The sequence below is a fragment of the Penicillium psychrofluorescens genome (genome assembly GCF_964197705.1).
Source record: "Penicillium psychrofluorescens genome assembly, chromosome: 4".
Taxonomy (NCBI): Eukaryota; Fungi; Ascomycota; class Eurotiomycetes; order Eurotiales; family Aspergillaceae; genus Penicillium; species Penicillium psychrofluorescens.
This window is the reverse complement of record NC_133442.1, coordinates 3,041,982-3,058,527: the sequence shown is the minus strand read 5'-3', so window position 1 is coordinate 3,058,527 and position 16,546 is coordinate 3,041,982. Positions and strand designations below refer to the sequence as shown.

At 51.7% G+C, this 16,546-nt stretch overlaps 6 protein-coding genes across 6 annotated transcripts; 2 read left to right on the top strand and 4 right to left on the bottom strand.

Moving 5' to 3' along the window:
- Nucleotides 1-432: 432 nt before the first annotated feature.
- PFLUO_LOCUS6790 (uncharacterized protein) lies at nucleotides 433-2,476 on the bottom strand (the record flags this gene model as incomplete). Its single annotated transcript, XM_073784368.1, has 3 exons — nucleotides 433-715; nucleotides 783-2,291; nucleotides 2,349-2,476. The coding sequence occupies 3 exons, from the start codon at nucleotides 2,474-2,476 to the stop codon at nucleotides 433-435; spliced, it is 1,920 nt and encodes a 639-aa protein (XP_073640830.1).
- A 3,252-nt stretch (nucleotides 2,477-5,728) lies between these two features.
- On the bottom strand, nucleotides 5,729-7,375 carry PFLUO_LOCUS6789 (uncharacterized protein; the record flags this gene model as incomplete). Its single annotated transcript, XM_073784367.1, has 6 exons — nucleotides 5,729-5,785; nucleotides 5,836-5,922; nucleotides 5,971-6,135; nucleotides 6,189-6,452; nucleotides 6,505-7,283; nucleotides 7,333-7,375. 6 exons carry the CDS (start codon nucleotides 7,373-7,375, stop codon nucleotides 5,729-5,731), a joined length of 1,395 nt encoding a protein of 464 aa, XP_073640829.1.
- Nucleotides 7,376-7,918: 543 nt separating this feature from the next.
- Nucleotides 7,919-8,734, top strand: PFLUO_LOCUS6788 (uncharacterized protein; the record flags this gene model as incomplete). Its single annotated transcript, XM_073784365.1, has 1 exon — nucleotides 7,919-8,734. The coding sequence occupies one exon, from the start codon at nucleotides 7,919-7,921 to the stop codon at nucleotides 8,732-8,734; it is 816 nt and encodes a 271-aa protein (XP_073640828.1).
- Nucleotides 8,735-9,088: 354 nt separating this feature from the next.
- Nucleotides 9,089-11,816, bottom strand: PFLUO_LOCUS6787 (uncharacterized protein; the record flags this gene model as incomplete). The annotated part of the gene is made up of 4 exons (XM_073784364.1): nucleotides 9,089-9,448; nucleotides 9,499-11,538; nucleotides 11,599-11,721; nucleotides 11,781-11,816. 4 exons carry the CDS (start codon nucleotides 11,814-11,816, stop codon nucleotides 9,089-9,091), a joined length of 2,559 nt encoding a protein of 852 aa, XP_073640827.1.
- Nucleotides 11,817-12,094: 278 nt separating this feature from the next.
- On the top strand, nucleotides 12,095-14,398 carry PFLUO_LOCUS6786 (uncharacterized protein; the record flags this gene model as incomplete). Its single annotated transcript, XM_073784363.1, has 11 exons — nucleotides 12,095-12,290; nucleotides 12,356-12,395; nucleotides 12,448-12,648; nucleotides 12,715-12,836; nucleotides 12,934-13,093; nucleotides 13,142-13,266; nucleotides 13,315-13,509; nucleotides 13,563-13,801; nucleotides 13,853-13,909; nucleotides 13,966-14,049; nucleotides 14,099-14,398. 11 exons carry the CDS (start codon nucleotides 12,095-12,097, stop codon nucleotides 14,396-14,398), a joined length of 1,719 nt encoding a protein of 572 aa, XP_073640826.1.
- Nucleotides 14,399-14,552: 154 nt separating this feature from the next.
- PFLUO_LOCUS6785 (uncharacterized protein) lies at nucleotides 14,553-16,294 on the bottom strand (the record flags this gene model as incomplete). The annotated part of the gene is made up of 4 exons (XM_073784362.1): nucleotides 14,553-15,479; nucleotides 15,536-15,769; nucleotides 15,821-15,887; nucleotides 15,939-16,294. 4 exons carry the CDS (start codon nucleotides 16,292-16,294, stop codon nucleotides 14,553-14,555), a joined length of 1,584 nt encoding a protein of 527 aa, XP_073640825.1.
- Nucleotides 16,295-16,546: the final 252 nt, after the last annotated feature.

The following is a 16,546-nucleotide window of genomic DNA, read 5'->3' as shown; positions in this document are numbered from 1 at the left end:
TATCCTGATTCCTGGACCAAAGTATAAAACATGGTTGGTGATATTATCGGACTAGAATGGCCAGTTACTCTGATTGTGATTCTGATCATTATTGTTATCACCGGCAGCATAATAATGGCTGGTGTTGGTATGATTGTTGCTCCTCCATCGTCATCGCCCTCCACATTCTCCACCACGCTTATTCCATCCCATGGATCTGTCCCTGCCCAGACTCCATCCACATCGAAGACGAAAAAATGGTATAAAAGATATACTTTCATTTTGTAAGGAAATAACATTTCTAAAAGCCCATATATTCCATAATTCCATAACCCCATGATCACAAACCCCTCAAGCGCAGAACGGAAGCCAACTCGTAATCTCTAAACTTCATCAGAAAAAAAAAAAGCATGAAAACTGTCTTGCAGGCAGATCCTCAAATAAAAAGTCGATCTACGACTTCATGTTGGCAGAGACAACACTGCGCTTGCGCACTTCGGCAGCCACCCCTTCGCCAGTCGCGATATGCTCATCAAACTGGTACAGAGGCTCCAGCTGGACATTCTTCTGGCGCAAGACGTAGCGCCGGGTCCAGTACGGCAGGAAAGTGAACGCCTGGTAGCGCATGTGCTTCCCGGTGGGAACAGCGAAAACGTAGTCTAACTCTTCCAGGGTGCGCTGCTTGGTCTCAGGAACCCAGAAGAAGATCATGACTAGGGCGGTAACATTGAGGGCACTAGAAAGGAGTCGTTAGCGTGGTCCAAATCAAAAGCCTTGTGGGAGAAGAGAGGGGGGAGACTTACGCATAGAAACCGAAAGCACCAGTGGGAGTCATGACTTGAAGCATGCGAGGGAAGGTAATGGAGAGAACAGCGGCCCATCCCAGACAGGTAGACACGGCCCATGACATGCCAACCTCACGATGCGAGAGGGGGAAGACCTCAGCCGAGTAGGTGAAAGGCACGGGACCTTCGCCGGGAGAGTAGAACGCGGCGAACAGGAAGATAAACAAGGCAATCGCACCCAGATGAGCCTTGGAGTCTGAAGGGATCCAGAAGCAGAAGCCACCTGCAAGCAGGGTCCATGCCATCTGGGGGAAGGTGAACAAAAGCAGATTGCGCCGGCCGAAGGTGTCAATGGTCCACACGGCAGGGAAGGCAAAGAGGAAGTTCACCAGGCCAAAGCCCCAGGAGGCGAACAGAGCTTCCTTGGGGCTGGCGTTGGCCTGCTGGAAGATGGTGGACGAGTAGAAGGCAATGATGTTGATACCGCACATCTGCTGGGCAATCATGACGGTAAACGAGGCGAGAGTGGCGCGACGAACACGAGGGATCGTAAAGAGCTCCACGAAACGCTTGACGTAGGTGCTATTGCCAATCAGGCTCGCCTCAACCTGGATCTGGGCGTGGATATAGTAGAGATCACGAGCAGCCTGCAGAGGGGTGTTGCGAAGGCGGCAGAGCGACTTGAAAGCCTTGTCCATCTCACCACGGCGGATGTACCAACGAGGAGATTCCGGGCAAAAGTAAACACCGATGACCAGAGGCACAGCGGGGATGAAAGCCGAGCCAAGCTGCAGGCGCCACGAAATAGCACCGGTATTCATAACGGCAAGGTTAGCGCAGAAACCCAGGAAAATGCCGAAGGCAGTCCAAAGCTGCCAGCACATCACCAGACCACCGCGAATAGCAGCGGGAGTGTTCTCGGCACAGAAGATAGGAATGGTAGACGCCTTCAATCCCATGCCAATGCCGAGGAGAAGACGGGTACCGAAGAGTTGTTGCCAGGTTTGGGTGAATGCAGAGCCAATGGGGGAGAGAACACAGAAGATAGCCGCAACGAAAATGACACCACGGCGGCCAAGCATGCGGTTCAGAGGATCAGACAGCCAGCAGCCAAGAAAAGCACTAGCAATATACGGGGCCGCGTTGATGACACCGACGATCCAAGAGTTATGCGCCGCATTTGGTGCGCCATTCGTGTCCGGGATACCGAAGGCATCGGGGAAAGAAAGATTAGCTCCATTAGAGCCAGTCTGGTCCCAGCCTTGCACAGCGGCACCAATGGAGCACAGAATGATGGTGAAATACAACGCCTTGGGCTGACGCCACTTGTGAAGCACCTCGTCCTGCAGCGCAGTCCGCTCGGTCTCGGTCAAGTCGAGCACCGACTCGAACTCCGTGGGATCTCGAGCAACCAGGGCGCCCTTCTTCAGTTCCGGGAGAATGTCGCCGAGTTGGAATTCCCGGGAGAACGATTCGACATCCGAGATCAACTGGGCCTTGCTCAGATCGGCCAGCGGGTTCTTGATTCTGTTAAGGCAGGCAGTTAGTTAGGGCTGGAAGTAGATGAGAGGGACCAAGACATACTTAGCAGAAGTATTGTTCTGCAGGCTCACTTCCTCGAAGTGGCCCTTCTCGCCATTGCTCTCAGAGTCACTGCTGAGTGGCGGGGCATAATCGGCCGTCTCGACCTGCACATCGTCTTGCTTGGACATGATGATGGTCTTCTACCCCAGGGTAGTATAATAGGAGACTCAGGTGAGAAGAATAAAAAGATATGTGACAAAGCAAAGAGAAGGCCAGCTAACTCTACTGAGAAAGGAAGAAATGCCAGTGATCAGAAGGGCATCTCCAACTTCACAGGGGGGAACCACGTCCTTTTATGCTTTCTGGATTCTCCTTTCCCACTCCAGCCCGTTTCTCAAGCCCCATCTCTACCTCTCATTGGGCCAGTGTAGGGCAATTGTCAAAAGTCCCTACGTGACTATGCCTGTACCGTCTTAGCTGGGGCACTGGGTCCGGGTCCGATCTACTTCCTGAAACGGGGACCTACACATACGGGGGTGGGGGGTGGGGGGATGGCTGTTGCCCATGGGGAAAGGCCAAAAGTCTCAACTTGGGGCTGAACCTTGAGTCGTTTCCTAGTCGGTCGTGGGTACAAGACTCCGGCATCCTGCTTGCAGTCCGTCTCACGATCAGAGCGAGCCATCCTGCATGGAAGGTTCTTGGGGCGATCCTTAGGGCTCGAGCGGCTTACTCGCTACCTCCCTAGACTGTCCACCGGGGTGCCTCCTTCGTCGGAGCGAAGTGAGGGAATTAAGCAGTGTATCCATCGTTTTCACTTTGTTCTTACTCGGCACTCGTGGCAGCAAAGTGGGAAGTGGGCCCCCCATTGGAACACGATGTCGAAAAGACAGAATCCTGGTCCACGCGGTCTTGCTGCTCCACCATGTGTCGGCATTGACCCTGGGGTAGCCACATGCTACCTTTGCTCCTCGAAAGAAAAAGAAACCCTCCTGGTTGCGGAAAGGCAGCGTCGAGAGTCCCGCCGTCATGATCGCCGCTCTTGGGTTCTATTCTGCCTGTGGCGTTCCCAGGGCCACCGGGGCTGTATTGTACGCCACTGTTGTCGTGGAACACTTGCCTTAGGTTGCTTAACAACTTGCTAGTGAGAGTTTTAAACTTCCCGTCGTCTTGTTTGAACTAAGCAAGCCTGGATGCAGGCTGTGATTCGCTCGACAGCCCCCTAGGGCGCACGGTGGCCGCCGGACTAAGCCGGAATGGGTTAATCACCCTGAGGAAGGTTCAGGCCCGTCCTGTACGTCGGCATGCAGCACTCGGTCTAGTCTGCGTGACACGATCGCATCCGGCCAACATCGCACAACATGTACAGTACCAATGGCCGAAGGTACGCTGGAATGAATGAATGACCCTTTCATTCTCTCGCGAGGCCCCGGTTTCTGGAGAAAGGGGAAGGTCAGGTAGATCTGGGGCTGTGGATCCTTCAGTTACGGATTGGGAGATTCGGCTCAGGCGAATTTCGGGCCAGAAGCAGGGACCGGCAACTCTTGCAACTAAGTTGGCAATTTGCGGTGACTCGGCCCCGACACTAGCACTTGCATTCCCACGGTGTTGGCCGAGGAATCCACTTTCCCCCCAAGGCCTGCTCACCCTGCGGTTCGGGAAGATGTTGCCCCATGAAAAAACACCTTCATATGGAGTACTGACTAACTGCCGCGATGTTGTCATTTAACTAGTGCCAAGCTCTATCATGGTCTAGTCCTTCGCTGCTGCACCTGAATATGTACAAAGTAGTGTATTTCCACTAGATTCCCTTTCCATTGTACGGACATCTCTTTATTGAAGGCTCAAGGTCGCCCAGGAAACCAGCGCTATAGTCAATTGTAACTGCGTCGGCCGAAAACATTTGGCAAAAGTAATTAAGCAAGCCGTGCGAGACATACAAGAAGCACGTGGGATTATTGCTTTATGGTGACAGCATACTTTCTGGGCAAATCATACCTTACCTGTTACAGTATTAAGCCTAATTTTCAGAGACAACAGCATGTAACTTCAGGTGTTCGGATTCGAATTCTGACGAGGTTAGTTTGGATGATGAAATAATAAATAAAAAATAAGGGGGAAAAAAAGGAAACCGCAAGGTCAGGTGCGCGGCCTAAAGCAGCCACTGACTACACGACACGGCGCTACCGTCTTCGGCCTCTGCCACACAAAAGGTAGTAGACTCGGCTCCGCGCGGCTTGAACGTGGGATTTCTCCCTTTTTCCGGGGGTTGCAACGCTAAGCTCCTCGTGGCCTGGAACCATGTGGGGATCGCCATCTCCTTCACCAACCTTTGTGGGGTGTCCGGACTGCCCTACACAAGTCATGACCGTTCCATTTTTGATGGATTTGGAGGAAGCATGCTCTCAACGTATCACCAATCCTCGAGGTGGACGTGATGATGACTCTAAAAAGTGATGAGGAAGACGGATCCTTACAACCCCCAACTGATCATCACAATAGGACAAATTGGCGACCTATATTTAGGGAACGATAATAGAACAGCCGGGGAATTAACTACAGAAATACCGGTACGCAGAGGATGGCTTGTGTTGTTTGTGTGGCTTCCATCTTAGCCTAATTTTATTTTTCATTGGTCCCGATCTGTTTCATGTCAGATCCTTGGGGCGATACAAGCGAAACGGGAAGGGTTCGAGAAGGTGATCATCCCAAATGCCGGGGCGAAGGAAACGACATCGACAAGGGTTAGCCTTAATCCAGGTCAAAACGTAACAGCGATCAGGGCGCACCTAGAAAACCAGTTTTCGTAGCTTTTAGACGTTTAGACGAAATCCTTCGTACTCGAAATTAAGTCATGTTTGCCGGTAGCTATTTTCAGGGCTCAGTCCAACACAACTGCGCCTGGCCCTGTTAGTTAGCTAGAAGAATTTCTCATTTGGAGTCTTGTAAAATAGACCCAATTGTTACGCCCGATGATCAAGTGACCTTGTTCTGTGTTGGGTCAATGGTCTCCTGACACAAGATCTGGCATGAACCGCCACAAGATCAAGATTTGCTGTTCCGGATCATCGTGCATTAAGCGATAACTTGCCTGCAGGATCAGGGATCGAGTGGGCCTCGTGAAATACCTGCAATTCTAAGCGACTGTTTGAAGCGCGGAGAAATACAGCCCTGCTCAGAAAAACCTATTGATAAATTTGGGGTGTTCGCATCCGTTCCTTACGGTTGAACTAGTTCTCCCTCTTTCAATAAATGGATAATGTTCAAAAGAGTGTGATTCAAGTTGGATTTTCTAGAGACTATGTTGGATAGTCCGAAACGTAATCAAAAACGCACGAACAAGCCATGTTGGATGACATCAAACGGCAAATGTGAAGAAAAAATTAAATCAAAGATGAGGGGAGCTCAAACAACATATTGTGTTGTATACTAGATGCGAGACCTTAGTAGTCATCTCCGCGGCTCATGATTTCCTTGCCTGTCTCGCGCAACAATAATGTCTAGAAAGCATTAGCATTTAACACCTTTAGAAAGGAGCAGAAGACCATACGTGCTCAAACTGTGCGGAGAATGACCCTTCAACGTCCATCAGAGGTGCGTGGACCTCCACTACTCCCATGGATTCCAGGCTATTCATCTAGAGACGGTTAGCGCACGATATCTGAGTTATAAGGTGAACACCTACGCCAGCCAAGTAACGCTGGACACCAAGTCGCTCGAGGTAGCGACGGCAAAATACGATCGTGCCAAAGTTTTCATTGATCGTCTTGTAAAGTGATCTAGCCGATGCAAGAGGAGACATCACATGCTTTGGAGCATTAATGTCTCTGCCGTATCCGTAGACACCAGGCTGAAAGATATGTCAGTGTGTCTTCCGATATGCGGCAAGAAAGGGAAACATACCCCTTCCCTCGTGTATCCACGTCCAGTCGAACCGAACGTTTCAATGGCGAAAATCTCCCCCTCTTCCATCTTGGTTTGGTTGGAGGTCTTGACAAACGGGATCGACTTTCCACCGTGGATCTGGTATTGCTTGATATTGTGTCCACTGAGGTCCCGTACCGGTTTCACAGGATAGGTTTTGCCACCAATCTCAACCTCGTAGCTTTCCATCGCCTCTTGGATGGCGGCACTGACGTCGCTAATGCGTACATCAACTCCAGCATTCTGATTTGAATGTCAGTCATGGGCTTAACGTTGTGAATAAGTTTCTGCAAACCTTGATGCCAGTGTTGGTTGCATCCTTCACGGCAGCAAGCAGATTGTCATAGGTCGGGTCGAATGACATTGTAAACGCACTGTCCACAATCCAACCGTTGATATGAACGCCAAAATCGACCTTCATAACATCGCTGGCTTGCAGGTAGATCTCCTTTTGACCCGGATTCGGCGTGTAATGCGCAACGCAGTTATTCAGCGCGAGTCCCGTGGGGAACCCCATCCCGGACGCAAGACAGCTTCCGGGTTCAAGACCGGCATTATCGAGTAGCGCTCTCACGCCATCCTCGATCCCCACGGCAATATCAGTGAGAGTCTGGCCTGGACGGACGCTTTCCTGCGTCCAGCGGCGGACCTGACGATGCACCTCTGCTGCCTTGCGGTAATCGTTGAGGAAACTGTCATCTTGAAGATGGCGGCGGGATTGGATTCGGGCTTCCTTAACTGTCGTGCGAGCTGTGTTCTCGACAACTGCGGATCCATAGCTCTGGATCTCGCCCACTGGGTACTGGCCAGTCGGGAAGAGGTCTCTCAAAGGAATCCGGGGTGGAGATGACTGCGAGTGCTTCTTTTTCTTCTTGGACTTCTTTCGCTTCTTTTTCTTCGAAGCGTCTGTCGAAGGCGACGTCAGCGTCACGGTGGTAGTGCCGGCCGTATTGTCATCGTCGCCATCATCGTCACCGCCGTCGTCTCCGAGGCTACCATCGCCATCCCGGGACAGATGAGCTCCGCGCGGCTCTCCACCCGTGGCATTGGACTTGAGTGGATTTGACGATTCATCTGCTGGAAATCAGCATGCGACTCAAGAATTTGAGGGACGGATACATACCACCACCGGTGTGGTTTTCGTGCTCGGGTGTCTTAGAGCCCATTGCGACATGAAGAAGTGGGTTCTGCGATGAGTGTGGTTGGATGATGAGGAGGAAAAAGGTCGCGAGAGCCTTGTACGTATACGGAAAGAAGGCGGTGTGGCCGTTCTTAGAAAGAGATACGAGGGAGATGATTAGCTTATTGAACCAAGATCCATACTACAGCTTAGGATGTCTTGGTAGTAAGCTTCTAGAATCCCGGTGAATGGTATCCCGTTGCAATATAATAATAATAATAATGGAACGGCTGAAAGTTGATCTCGGCCTGTGGATATCTATCTATACGCTGGTTATCTTGACCGCAATATAGTATACTTCAGCCGATAATGTGGGCTTGAATCAGCCCGGTGAATGGAAAGCCGTCAAAGCCGAAACATGACAAAGCAACCTTCCACATTGATAATCGTCAAGTCCTTGATCGCCGAGTGAGACTCCGAAAGGCAGGAGGTAACGTCATCGAGCCGGAGCTGACAAATGGAGCCAGTATCAACTACGGTTCTATTTAGAGTAGAACAATACTTAACACTTCCACGGTTCCTGCCTTTCATGCTTTCCCGCACTCTACTCAGCGCTGAATCTGTCAAGGCTGCAACTCGACTTTCCCGACTATCCTCGACTATCAATTTCCCCGCGACATCTTCCTTTTCCACCATGACCTCCGACATCACCCTCTACTCCTATGCCACTCCTAATGGCATCAAGGCCTCCATTGCCCTGGAGGAGCTGGGTCTTCCATACAAGACTGTGCCAATAGACTTCGGCACCAATACTCAAAAGTCAGAGTGGTTTTTGAAGATCAACCCGAACGGCCGCATCCCGGCCATCATGGATGGTTCGCAGCGCGTGTTTGAGAGCGGCGCGATCATGCTCTACCTGGCCGATAAATACGATACCAACCGCAAGATCAGCTATGCACCCGGCACGCCGGAGAACATTGAGCAGCTGTCGTGGCTAATGTTCCAAATGGGAGGTATTGGGCCCATGCAAGGCCAAGCCAACCACTTCCGGGCCATGGCCGGGGCGCGCTCCGATTACGGAATCGATCGATATATGAACGAGACGAAGCGGCTCTACTCGGTTCTGGAATCCCGGCTGCAGGAAAGCCCCTACTTGGCTGGATCCAAGTACACCATTGCCGACATTGCGAACTACGGGTGGGTCCAGGCCGCACCGGTCATGCTTGCTATTGATTTGAGTGAATGGCCCGCGCTGAAGAAGTGGGTTGAGAACATCGGAGCGCGCGCTGCTGTGAAGAAGGGCATGGCTGTACCGCCGTCTAAAATGTCTCAAGAGGAGATGGCGCAGTTTTTCCAGGACGCTCGGGCCAAGATGGACGCGAAAACGAACTCGGATAAGCATTAGGTGGACTCTGCTGGATGCGTATTTGTTATCAACATAGTAATGAATGAACATATTGTTAATTGTTTCTGGACTTGTATGTTTATTGTACAGGAATAGCCAAAAAAAAAAAAAAAAAAACCATTGAAGCACAAGATAGCCCTAGCGAACTGGGCTTAGCCATTGAGATAACTCAGACGAGTACAGCTTAACAGAATAATATTTCCACTAGGACATCGCAAATCCAAGAATGCAAAGCTCTGGTTCTATTGATGCGGACTGTCAATGCAATGCTAAAAGAACGTCACAACAACCATCTAATCTATTCACTCTAATAATGGACCAAAACACTGCTTTTTCAATAAGAGAAAAAAAGGCTCAAATCTCACCAGGCCGGTAGCTGCGCCAGACCTCAAACCCAACTTTCTCGTACCACCCATCCAAAGCGACCCAATCCACAAAGACACCCTCGATGCCTCGTTTCTTCATATCCTCAATAGCATGACAGAGCAGCGCCAGCCCAATACCAGACTTGCGATAAGCAGCGTCGACGCCCACACAACCGATGAGGCCGGTCTGAGCCCCACAGATCTGCGGGAATGCCCAGATCTTGTCCAGCACGTCGGACGGCCCAAGCATCAGTGTCCATCCGACTTGTTGGCCTTGGGAATCGAATGCGGTCATCACGCTGGAGGGGTGCTCGCTTGGCTGTAGTTTGACGTACATTTCCACCCAGCCCTGGATCATGATTAGCTGGCATAAATGTCGAAAAGCATTGGGGTACGTACCGGTTTGTCTGAGAAGTTTCTCCGCTGCCCAACCAGACACGCTTCATAGTCCTCTGCCTGAAGCGGTGCAAAGTAGAAACCACTTTCTTGTGCGCGAGTCAGGTATTTTTCGGGTGCTTGGAAGTTCCGGATATCCTGGTACAGATCGACGGACCGCGCGCCAGGTGGACTGAGTCGGAAGCCACGGTGGATGAAAAATTCCTGAACGGACTCGGGAAGGTCTCGAGGAACTCCGGGCCAGAACCGAGGGAACGAGCTGCTCAACTTCAGGCGGTTGAAACCAAACTGAGATCTGAAATAAGCGCGGATCTCGGCCAGCAAGACGGTGCCAATACCCCGGTGCTGGTATTTGGGATGTACTGCAACAGCGGCGATGTAAGCAGTGTTTGGATCGCCGTGGGAGTTGGTGTATGCAAGACAGAACCCTGCCAGTTCAGCGCCAACGCGTGCTACATGGTGGTGAGCATTGTGCCAGGCTATGAGAGAGCGTAAACCCTCGGAAGGTAGAGCGTAAGTTGGAAGCGCTGCTGTCCAAACATCGACCATCGCGTCCAGATCCTTTTCGGAATCAAACGGGGTCACTGTTGCCGCAGGCTGAGCTGACGTCCTTGGTCCCACGGGGAGGGAACCTTTTGGCGCAAGAGTTCCGAACATAATGCCTGCAGCCACGGAAAATGCTTCAATAGTTGGCTCATAGGTGGCAATGTATGTCTTCACGTCCGGAAACTCAAGGAAATCATACGGGTTGCAGAGAGCGATCGCTACCAGAGAACGGACATGCTGAGGAAGTTCATGGCCCAGTCTCTCTTGGTATGGCGATTCTCGGGCATTCATTGAGGTGAAAATAACCGAATCTGCAGCCTCGACGAGCTTCCATTGCTCTGCGGATAGACCTGTTTCGTCATACTGAATTTCAACAACGGTTGGATTGTGAAGTCGAATGGCGTTGAGATATGGAGTGGCGTCGTAGTCACCTTGCCTTCCTAGGCCTTCTCCATCCACGGCACCTCCAATTGGAGTTCCAGCTCCTGGAAAGAGACAAACGATGCTCGATGTTTTCGATAGCGGCAGAGCGGCAGCATCATCGCGAACGAGCGTCACCGAGCGTTCATACGCTTCTTGGGAAACAGCAGATACCCTGCTGTTGAGCGCACTGAGCTCTGACAGGTCATGTTGTCGCAGTGCGGTGTCCCAGTCCAGGAATTTGTCCTTCACAGCTGCGACACGACGGCAGGCATCCGATAAACGCGAAGCTGTAATCTCTCCAGATTGTACCGCCTCGCATACTTTCTTGATAGAACCAACTTGCACCTCGAACGTGTGACACAACATGATACTGTCACTGCCAGCCTTCAACGCGAGCACCGAGCCCTGTTCCGAACCGATCGTAGCCCGGATTCCGTCCATTTCCAAGCAGTCCGTGATCACCATACCATCATAAGCCATATCATTTCGCAGGATCCCCAATGCTTCCGGAGAAAGCGTAGCAGGGAGCTTGTCATCGATCTTTGGCAGAGAGATATGAGCGGTCATGACTGTCTCGACTTGTTCAGCCACAGCCCGTCGGAACGGAATGAGCTCGCATCGTTCGAGCTGGTCCCTCGACTTCGGAATAACCGGCAGACCATAGTGAGAATCTACCGCCGTGTCTCCATGGCCAGGAAAATGTTTGACACTGGGAACGACTTTCTCCTCCCGCAGGCCCCGCGCAGCCGCGCAGGCAAATCTTCCTACGAGGTCTGGGTCATCGCCAGGGCTGCGGACTCCAATGACCGGGTTTAGTGGCTCCGAGTTAATATCGCAGACGGGCGCATAGTTCATGTTCAGCCCGTAAAAGCTCAGAGTCTCGCCCGTAGCCTTGCCGGTCTCGTAGGCGATTCGCGGATCATGGGTGGCACCGAGCGCCATCGGACCTGGAACCTGAGCTGCCATCGGAGGAGAGATCCGGGTGACCAGTCCATTCTCCTGGTCAATGCCGATAAACAGAGGTTGCTTGTGACCGGCTTCCCGCGCCACTTTTTGTAAATCCAGTGTCAAGGCCTGCGGGTAAATTAGTGATGGCATTCAACGAGTGGAGGGCCAGCGAAGATGTAACATTACCCGAAGCTGTGCGGCATCTTGGATGTTCCGCGCGAAGACCACAATACCTCCGATGTGGTAATCACGGATTAGGGTCGTGAGCTCCGGGCTGACGGTGAAGCCATGGAATCCGACCGCGAATAACTAAACAGCGATCAGTGAGTGGGTGGGTCTGTCGCAATGAAGTCGGGCAAGCATCATACCTGGCCAACTTGCTTCTGGAGGTCTATCGCCGCCATGTTGTCTACTCAATCCTGATTGCCAGGAAGGTGATGTTGGTTGATAAGGGGACGTTGTCATCCCTAGCTCAGGCCCATCGTGGCTGCTCCACCTGTGGATCAGATGCAACGTCCCATTGCTAAACGACTTAGACTAGGTCCGGGCTATCACTAGGCTGTTCATAGCGTCGTGGTTGTTCCCGATAAGCAAAGGGAGCGAATCCCAGGAATGCGGGGTAGGGTTTGGTTCATAAATCGAGTGTCTCCTTGATCTGTGTTCTTTGTCTTTCACTTCCATCATGGCCGCCATCCAGGACGACCCGGAACCCGCCCGTCGAAGGAGCAATGCATCGAAAAACGGAGCGGCCGTCGAGGTGACGCAGAACCGCCCGGTTCTCGAGGAGTACGAGAGGCTTTTCGGGGTCGACGAAGATGCCTATGAGCAGCCGACCACCACGCGCCGAGAGCTATGGGCATATTATCTCTACTATAACGGTAAGATCCGATCAAATCCCGGGGCAGTGGGTCGTGCTGACATCGTGGGGGTTTTCGGTATTCAGGGGACAATGGCGTCGGCCCGGGATCTTACAGCCAGGCCCTGTAGGTAGCCGATGCGCAAAAGCAACTGGACCAAAATTAACATCTCTACCAGCTTCCAGTGGGCTCTAACCGAGGCCGGATTCCAGCCCGGCACGAATCCGCCCAAGCCGTGTACTAACTCCTCGGCTTGCGTGGTACCCTGGGCCGGGGGCACACGAGCGATTTCCTCGGTGGTCCTGATCGCCAACGGCCTCTGTTTTGTTTTTATGACGGTGATTTTCGTTTGGCTAGGCAGCGCTGCCGACTACGGCTCGTAAGTATACACAAGATTTCATCAACGAAAACACAGGCACTAACCTTCTGTCGTGCCAATGACCAGATTTGGCCGATGGCTTCTTCTAGTCCTCACCGTGGTGTGTTGGGCGCTCCAGTACGGAATGATGGCCATCAAGCGGCCTTCCCAGTGGCCGGCAGCTATGGGAATGTATATTGTTGCGTATAGTATGTTCACCGATGGCTTACCGTGTCCATGAACCGCCCCCGACGACGCGAGCCTCGCAGAGGGGCAAACGATTGACAACAACGCTAACTTTTCCAGTATCGTACGGCGCAACGCTGGTGTTCTATGCTGCAGTGTTCCCTCGTTTAGCGAGGTATATGCCGCATGTGCGCAAGGCACGTGAGGAAGACCTGAGAGAAGGCAAGATTGACCAAGAAGAGTACGAGGCAGTTGAATCGCTAGAGAGAAATCATATCAGGTAATATACGCACTGCTCTATGCGGGGCCTATTTCTAACTATCTACAGCAATATCTCAACTGCACACAGCAATATTGGATATTTGCTCACCCTTGTGCTCAACCTGAGTGTCCTACTCCCCCTCCAAAGTGACCAATACTCTAACAATCTGGCCCTGTGCCTGACCAATTCATGTACGTCTCTTCGCCCTTTTATATCGCTTTCATCTGACTCTTGTCTAGATTGGGTGGTCCTCGGCATCTGGTGGTTCATCTTCCAGCAAAAGAGACCCGGTCCCAAAATCCCAAAGGGTTCAAATTTCGCAACCATCGGTTTCAAGCAGATCTGGCTAGCTATCCGCGAGGTCAAAGCTCTCCCGCAGACATTCATCTATTTTGTTGCCTATTTTCTACTTGCAGATGGCCTCAATACCACCGGTAAGATCACCGATCTTTCAATTCAGTGCAAATTGACTCAAGCCGTTTATCAGGAACACTCGTCAGCATCATTCAAAATGATATCGTCTCCTTCTCATTTTTGCAGATCACCTATCTCGGGATCACGCAAGCTGTCTGCTCGATTATCTCAACCTTCGGTTTCTGGTACATCCAGAAATACTTCAAGTTTAAAACCAAAACTATGTTCCTGGTGACCAATTTCTTCAGTGTCTTCATTCCCTTCTGGGGTTTGCTGGGACTGTGGACTACTAGAATCGGATATCATAATCGGGTATGTATTATTGAACAACCAGAGATATCTCAGCCGCTTACTCGTTCCTAGTGGGAATTCTACTTCTACAACGTCGTTTTCGGGCTCTTCCAAGCCCCGTACTACGCGGTAAACTCTCCTTCTCCTTTCTTTCCAACTACATCTCTAATGAGTAAATTCAACAGTACGCACAAACAATGATCAGCGAGCTCATGCCCAGGGGATACGACAACATGTTCTTCGCACTCTTTGGCATTACCAACCGCGCTGTCAGTTTCTTCTTTCTTTAACTCATATGGCTCTTGCTGACGCCTCCAGTCCTCCATCATCGGTCCCAACGTCATCCAAGCCATCATAAACAACACCAACAATAATTGGATGGGATTTCCGTTCCTGTTTTCCATCTGCGCCGGAGCCACGATTGTCATCTGGTTTGTGAATGTCGAGAAAGGCCGCGAAGATGCCAGGCGGTATACAGAGGCGCGGAAAGTGGATCGTGTTGTGGCAGAGACGGGATTCAGTCATGATGCCCTTGTGAAGGGACAAATGCCACCACCAACTGAGAGCGGGGTGGTAGCTGGCAATGGGCATGCTGAGAATGGCAATGCGAATGCTTAGGCGAGCGCGTCTAGCAGATCAGGTATTTGAGAGATCCGGTATTTGAGGTATCATTAATTCTAAGCTATATACGTGTTTTTGGTGGTCGTTATGCATTCTGAGATTATTATATCCAACCAAATCAGTCTTCTCAGAGGTTGGCAGAAGGGCTGTCTCAGACATCAACCTTCTTTTCCGTCTGCTGCTGGGCTGGCTCTTCCCCAGCCTGTTTCTCTGCCTTGCGTTGTCTCTTGGCGTCAATCCGATCGCGCCACTCATCACCAAAGACGGTGATCATCCAGACGCAGGCGCCGGAGAAGATCAGAAACAGGGCGCTGATGGTACTAAACCAGCCGACACCAATAGCCTCGACGGCCGGCAGGACGATGCCTGAACCGAGCGCGGCAAAGACGTAGCGAAACATGTAGTTACCAGCAACGACCTCGGCGCTACGGCCCGTAGACTGCATGACATCCAGACAATACGTGTTCAGGCTGGGGAAGCAGAACAGCTGAGCAACACCTTGAATGAACATGGCAAGTACTGGGACTGGGATCCCACCAACGGCCTTTTCAACCGTCCATCCATAGATCAGAATGCAGCCAGGGATGACCAGGCCGATGAAGACAAGACACGACTTGAGTCGATCCTCCGGGATGCGTATGCCGCCGCGCTTCCTGATCCATTTCTTCACGACGTGATCCGCCCACCTGCCTCCCATAAACGTTCCCACTAGATATCCACATCCGGGTGCGATGTAGAACAACCCCGACTGAATCGGGCTGGTCAGGTGGAATCGTGGGTTAAGGACATATCGGATGGGCGTGAGGAGAGAGTATTGGTTCCACACAAGTGCGCCGGCGCCCAGTCCAGCGAAGAAGAGGTTCGGATATGAGAAGAGAAGAATGCCCACGCGAAGAGGCGAGACGCGGTGGAAGAGGGTTTTCGCTTTCTGGGCGATGGTCTGCTCGGCCAGTTCACCTTTATCCAGGTGCGGGTATGTCTCCGGGAACAAGAAGAAGATTAGCAGGAACCCGCAGCCGCCGAGGGCCGTTTGGAGCCAGAAGACTACACGCCACGAGCAGAAGGTGACGATCACGCCCTGTGTATCACCGGTCAGAAAAAGTGGGGGACCGAGTATCGGGGGGATATACGAACACCAAGAAACGGGCCGAAGGCTGGCCCAATGAGTGTGCCCGAGAGAAACCACCCTAGCGCCGTGGCTCTAGCTCGTGGCTCGTAGATATCGCCAATGGCAGAGCTGCCGACCACCAGAAACGATGTCCCCTGGAACGCAGTCAGGACGCGGAAGATGTAGTAGGCCGGCAGGTTCGGTGCCAGAGCGGTTCCAATGCTGAAAGAACAGAACAGAAATGAGCTCGTTAGGAAGATCTGGTCCAGCCGTCAGCACGTTAGTGATTCAGTTGAAATTGTGCTGCTCACCGGCCGACGGCCATACACTTGGGAGAAGGGGCCCCAGAATGGTGCGCTAATGCCCATAAAAGCGAGACTGCAAAAGGAAAGTCAATAACTATAGAGATGGGTTTGATTCCACACATACTATAATGCGTTACTGGCATTGATAATGCTGCCGGTAGTGTTGTAGGTCTTTGCGACCTCAGGAACGCCTGATAGAATCGAGGTCGACGAGATGGGTGCTAGGAAAGAGCAAATCGACAGAACCAAGACAATGAGAATCTTGCGTGTTGGTGAGAAGCGCAGATACTGCTCAGCATCGACCTCGTGGAATTCATCATTCACGGCCATGTCATGATGGGAGACATGGCTCTGCACCACGTGGAGGCTGTTTGTTGCCTCTGGTCCTGGCTGAGATTGAGACCGAGTTCTCCTGGTTTGTTCTTCTTCGCCATGTGATGACGCTTCCTCGATGCTCATAACTGAATGTACAGACGACATGGTTGCGAGGCCATGCAAGCAAAAGAAATTAGAGACAGTGATTCAAGATTGATGTTTCTCCGGATTCATTCTCGAGGTCTTCCGCGCTCGCTAAAATGCAATCCCGAGGCTGACTTCGATGTGTAAAAGTCAATTGAATGGAATTGAAGAAGAATAAAGTGAGTCACGAGAAAAGAAAAGACTGCAAGACCGTGGTCGGCGTCTGTTATCTTTTACCGAGGATCGGCAGCGGGGAGGGTCGCAGTACAGCGA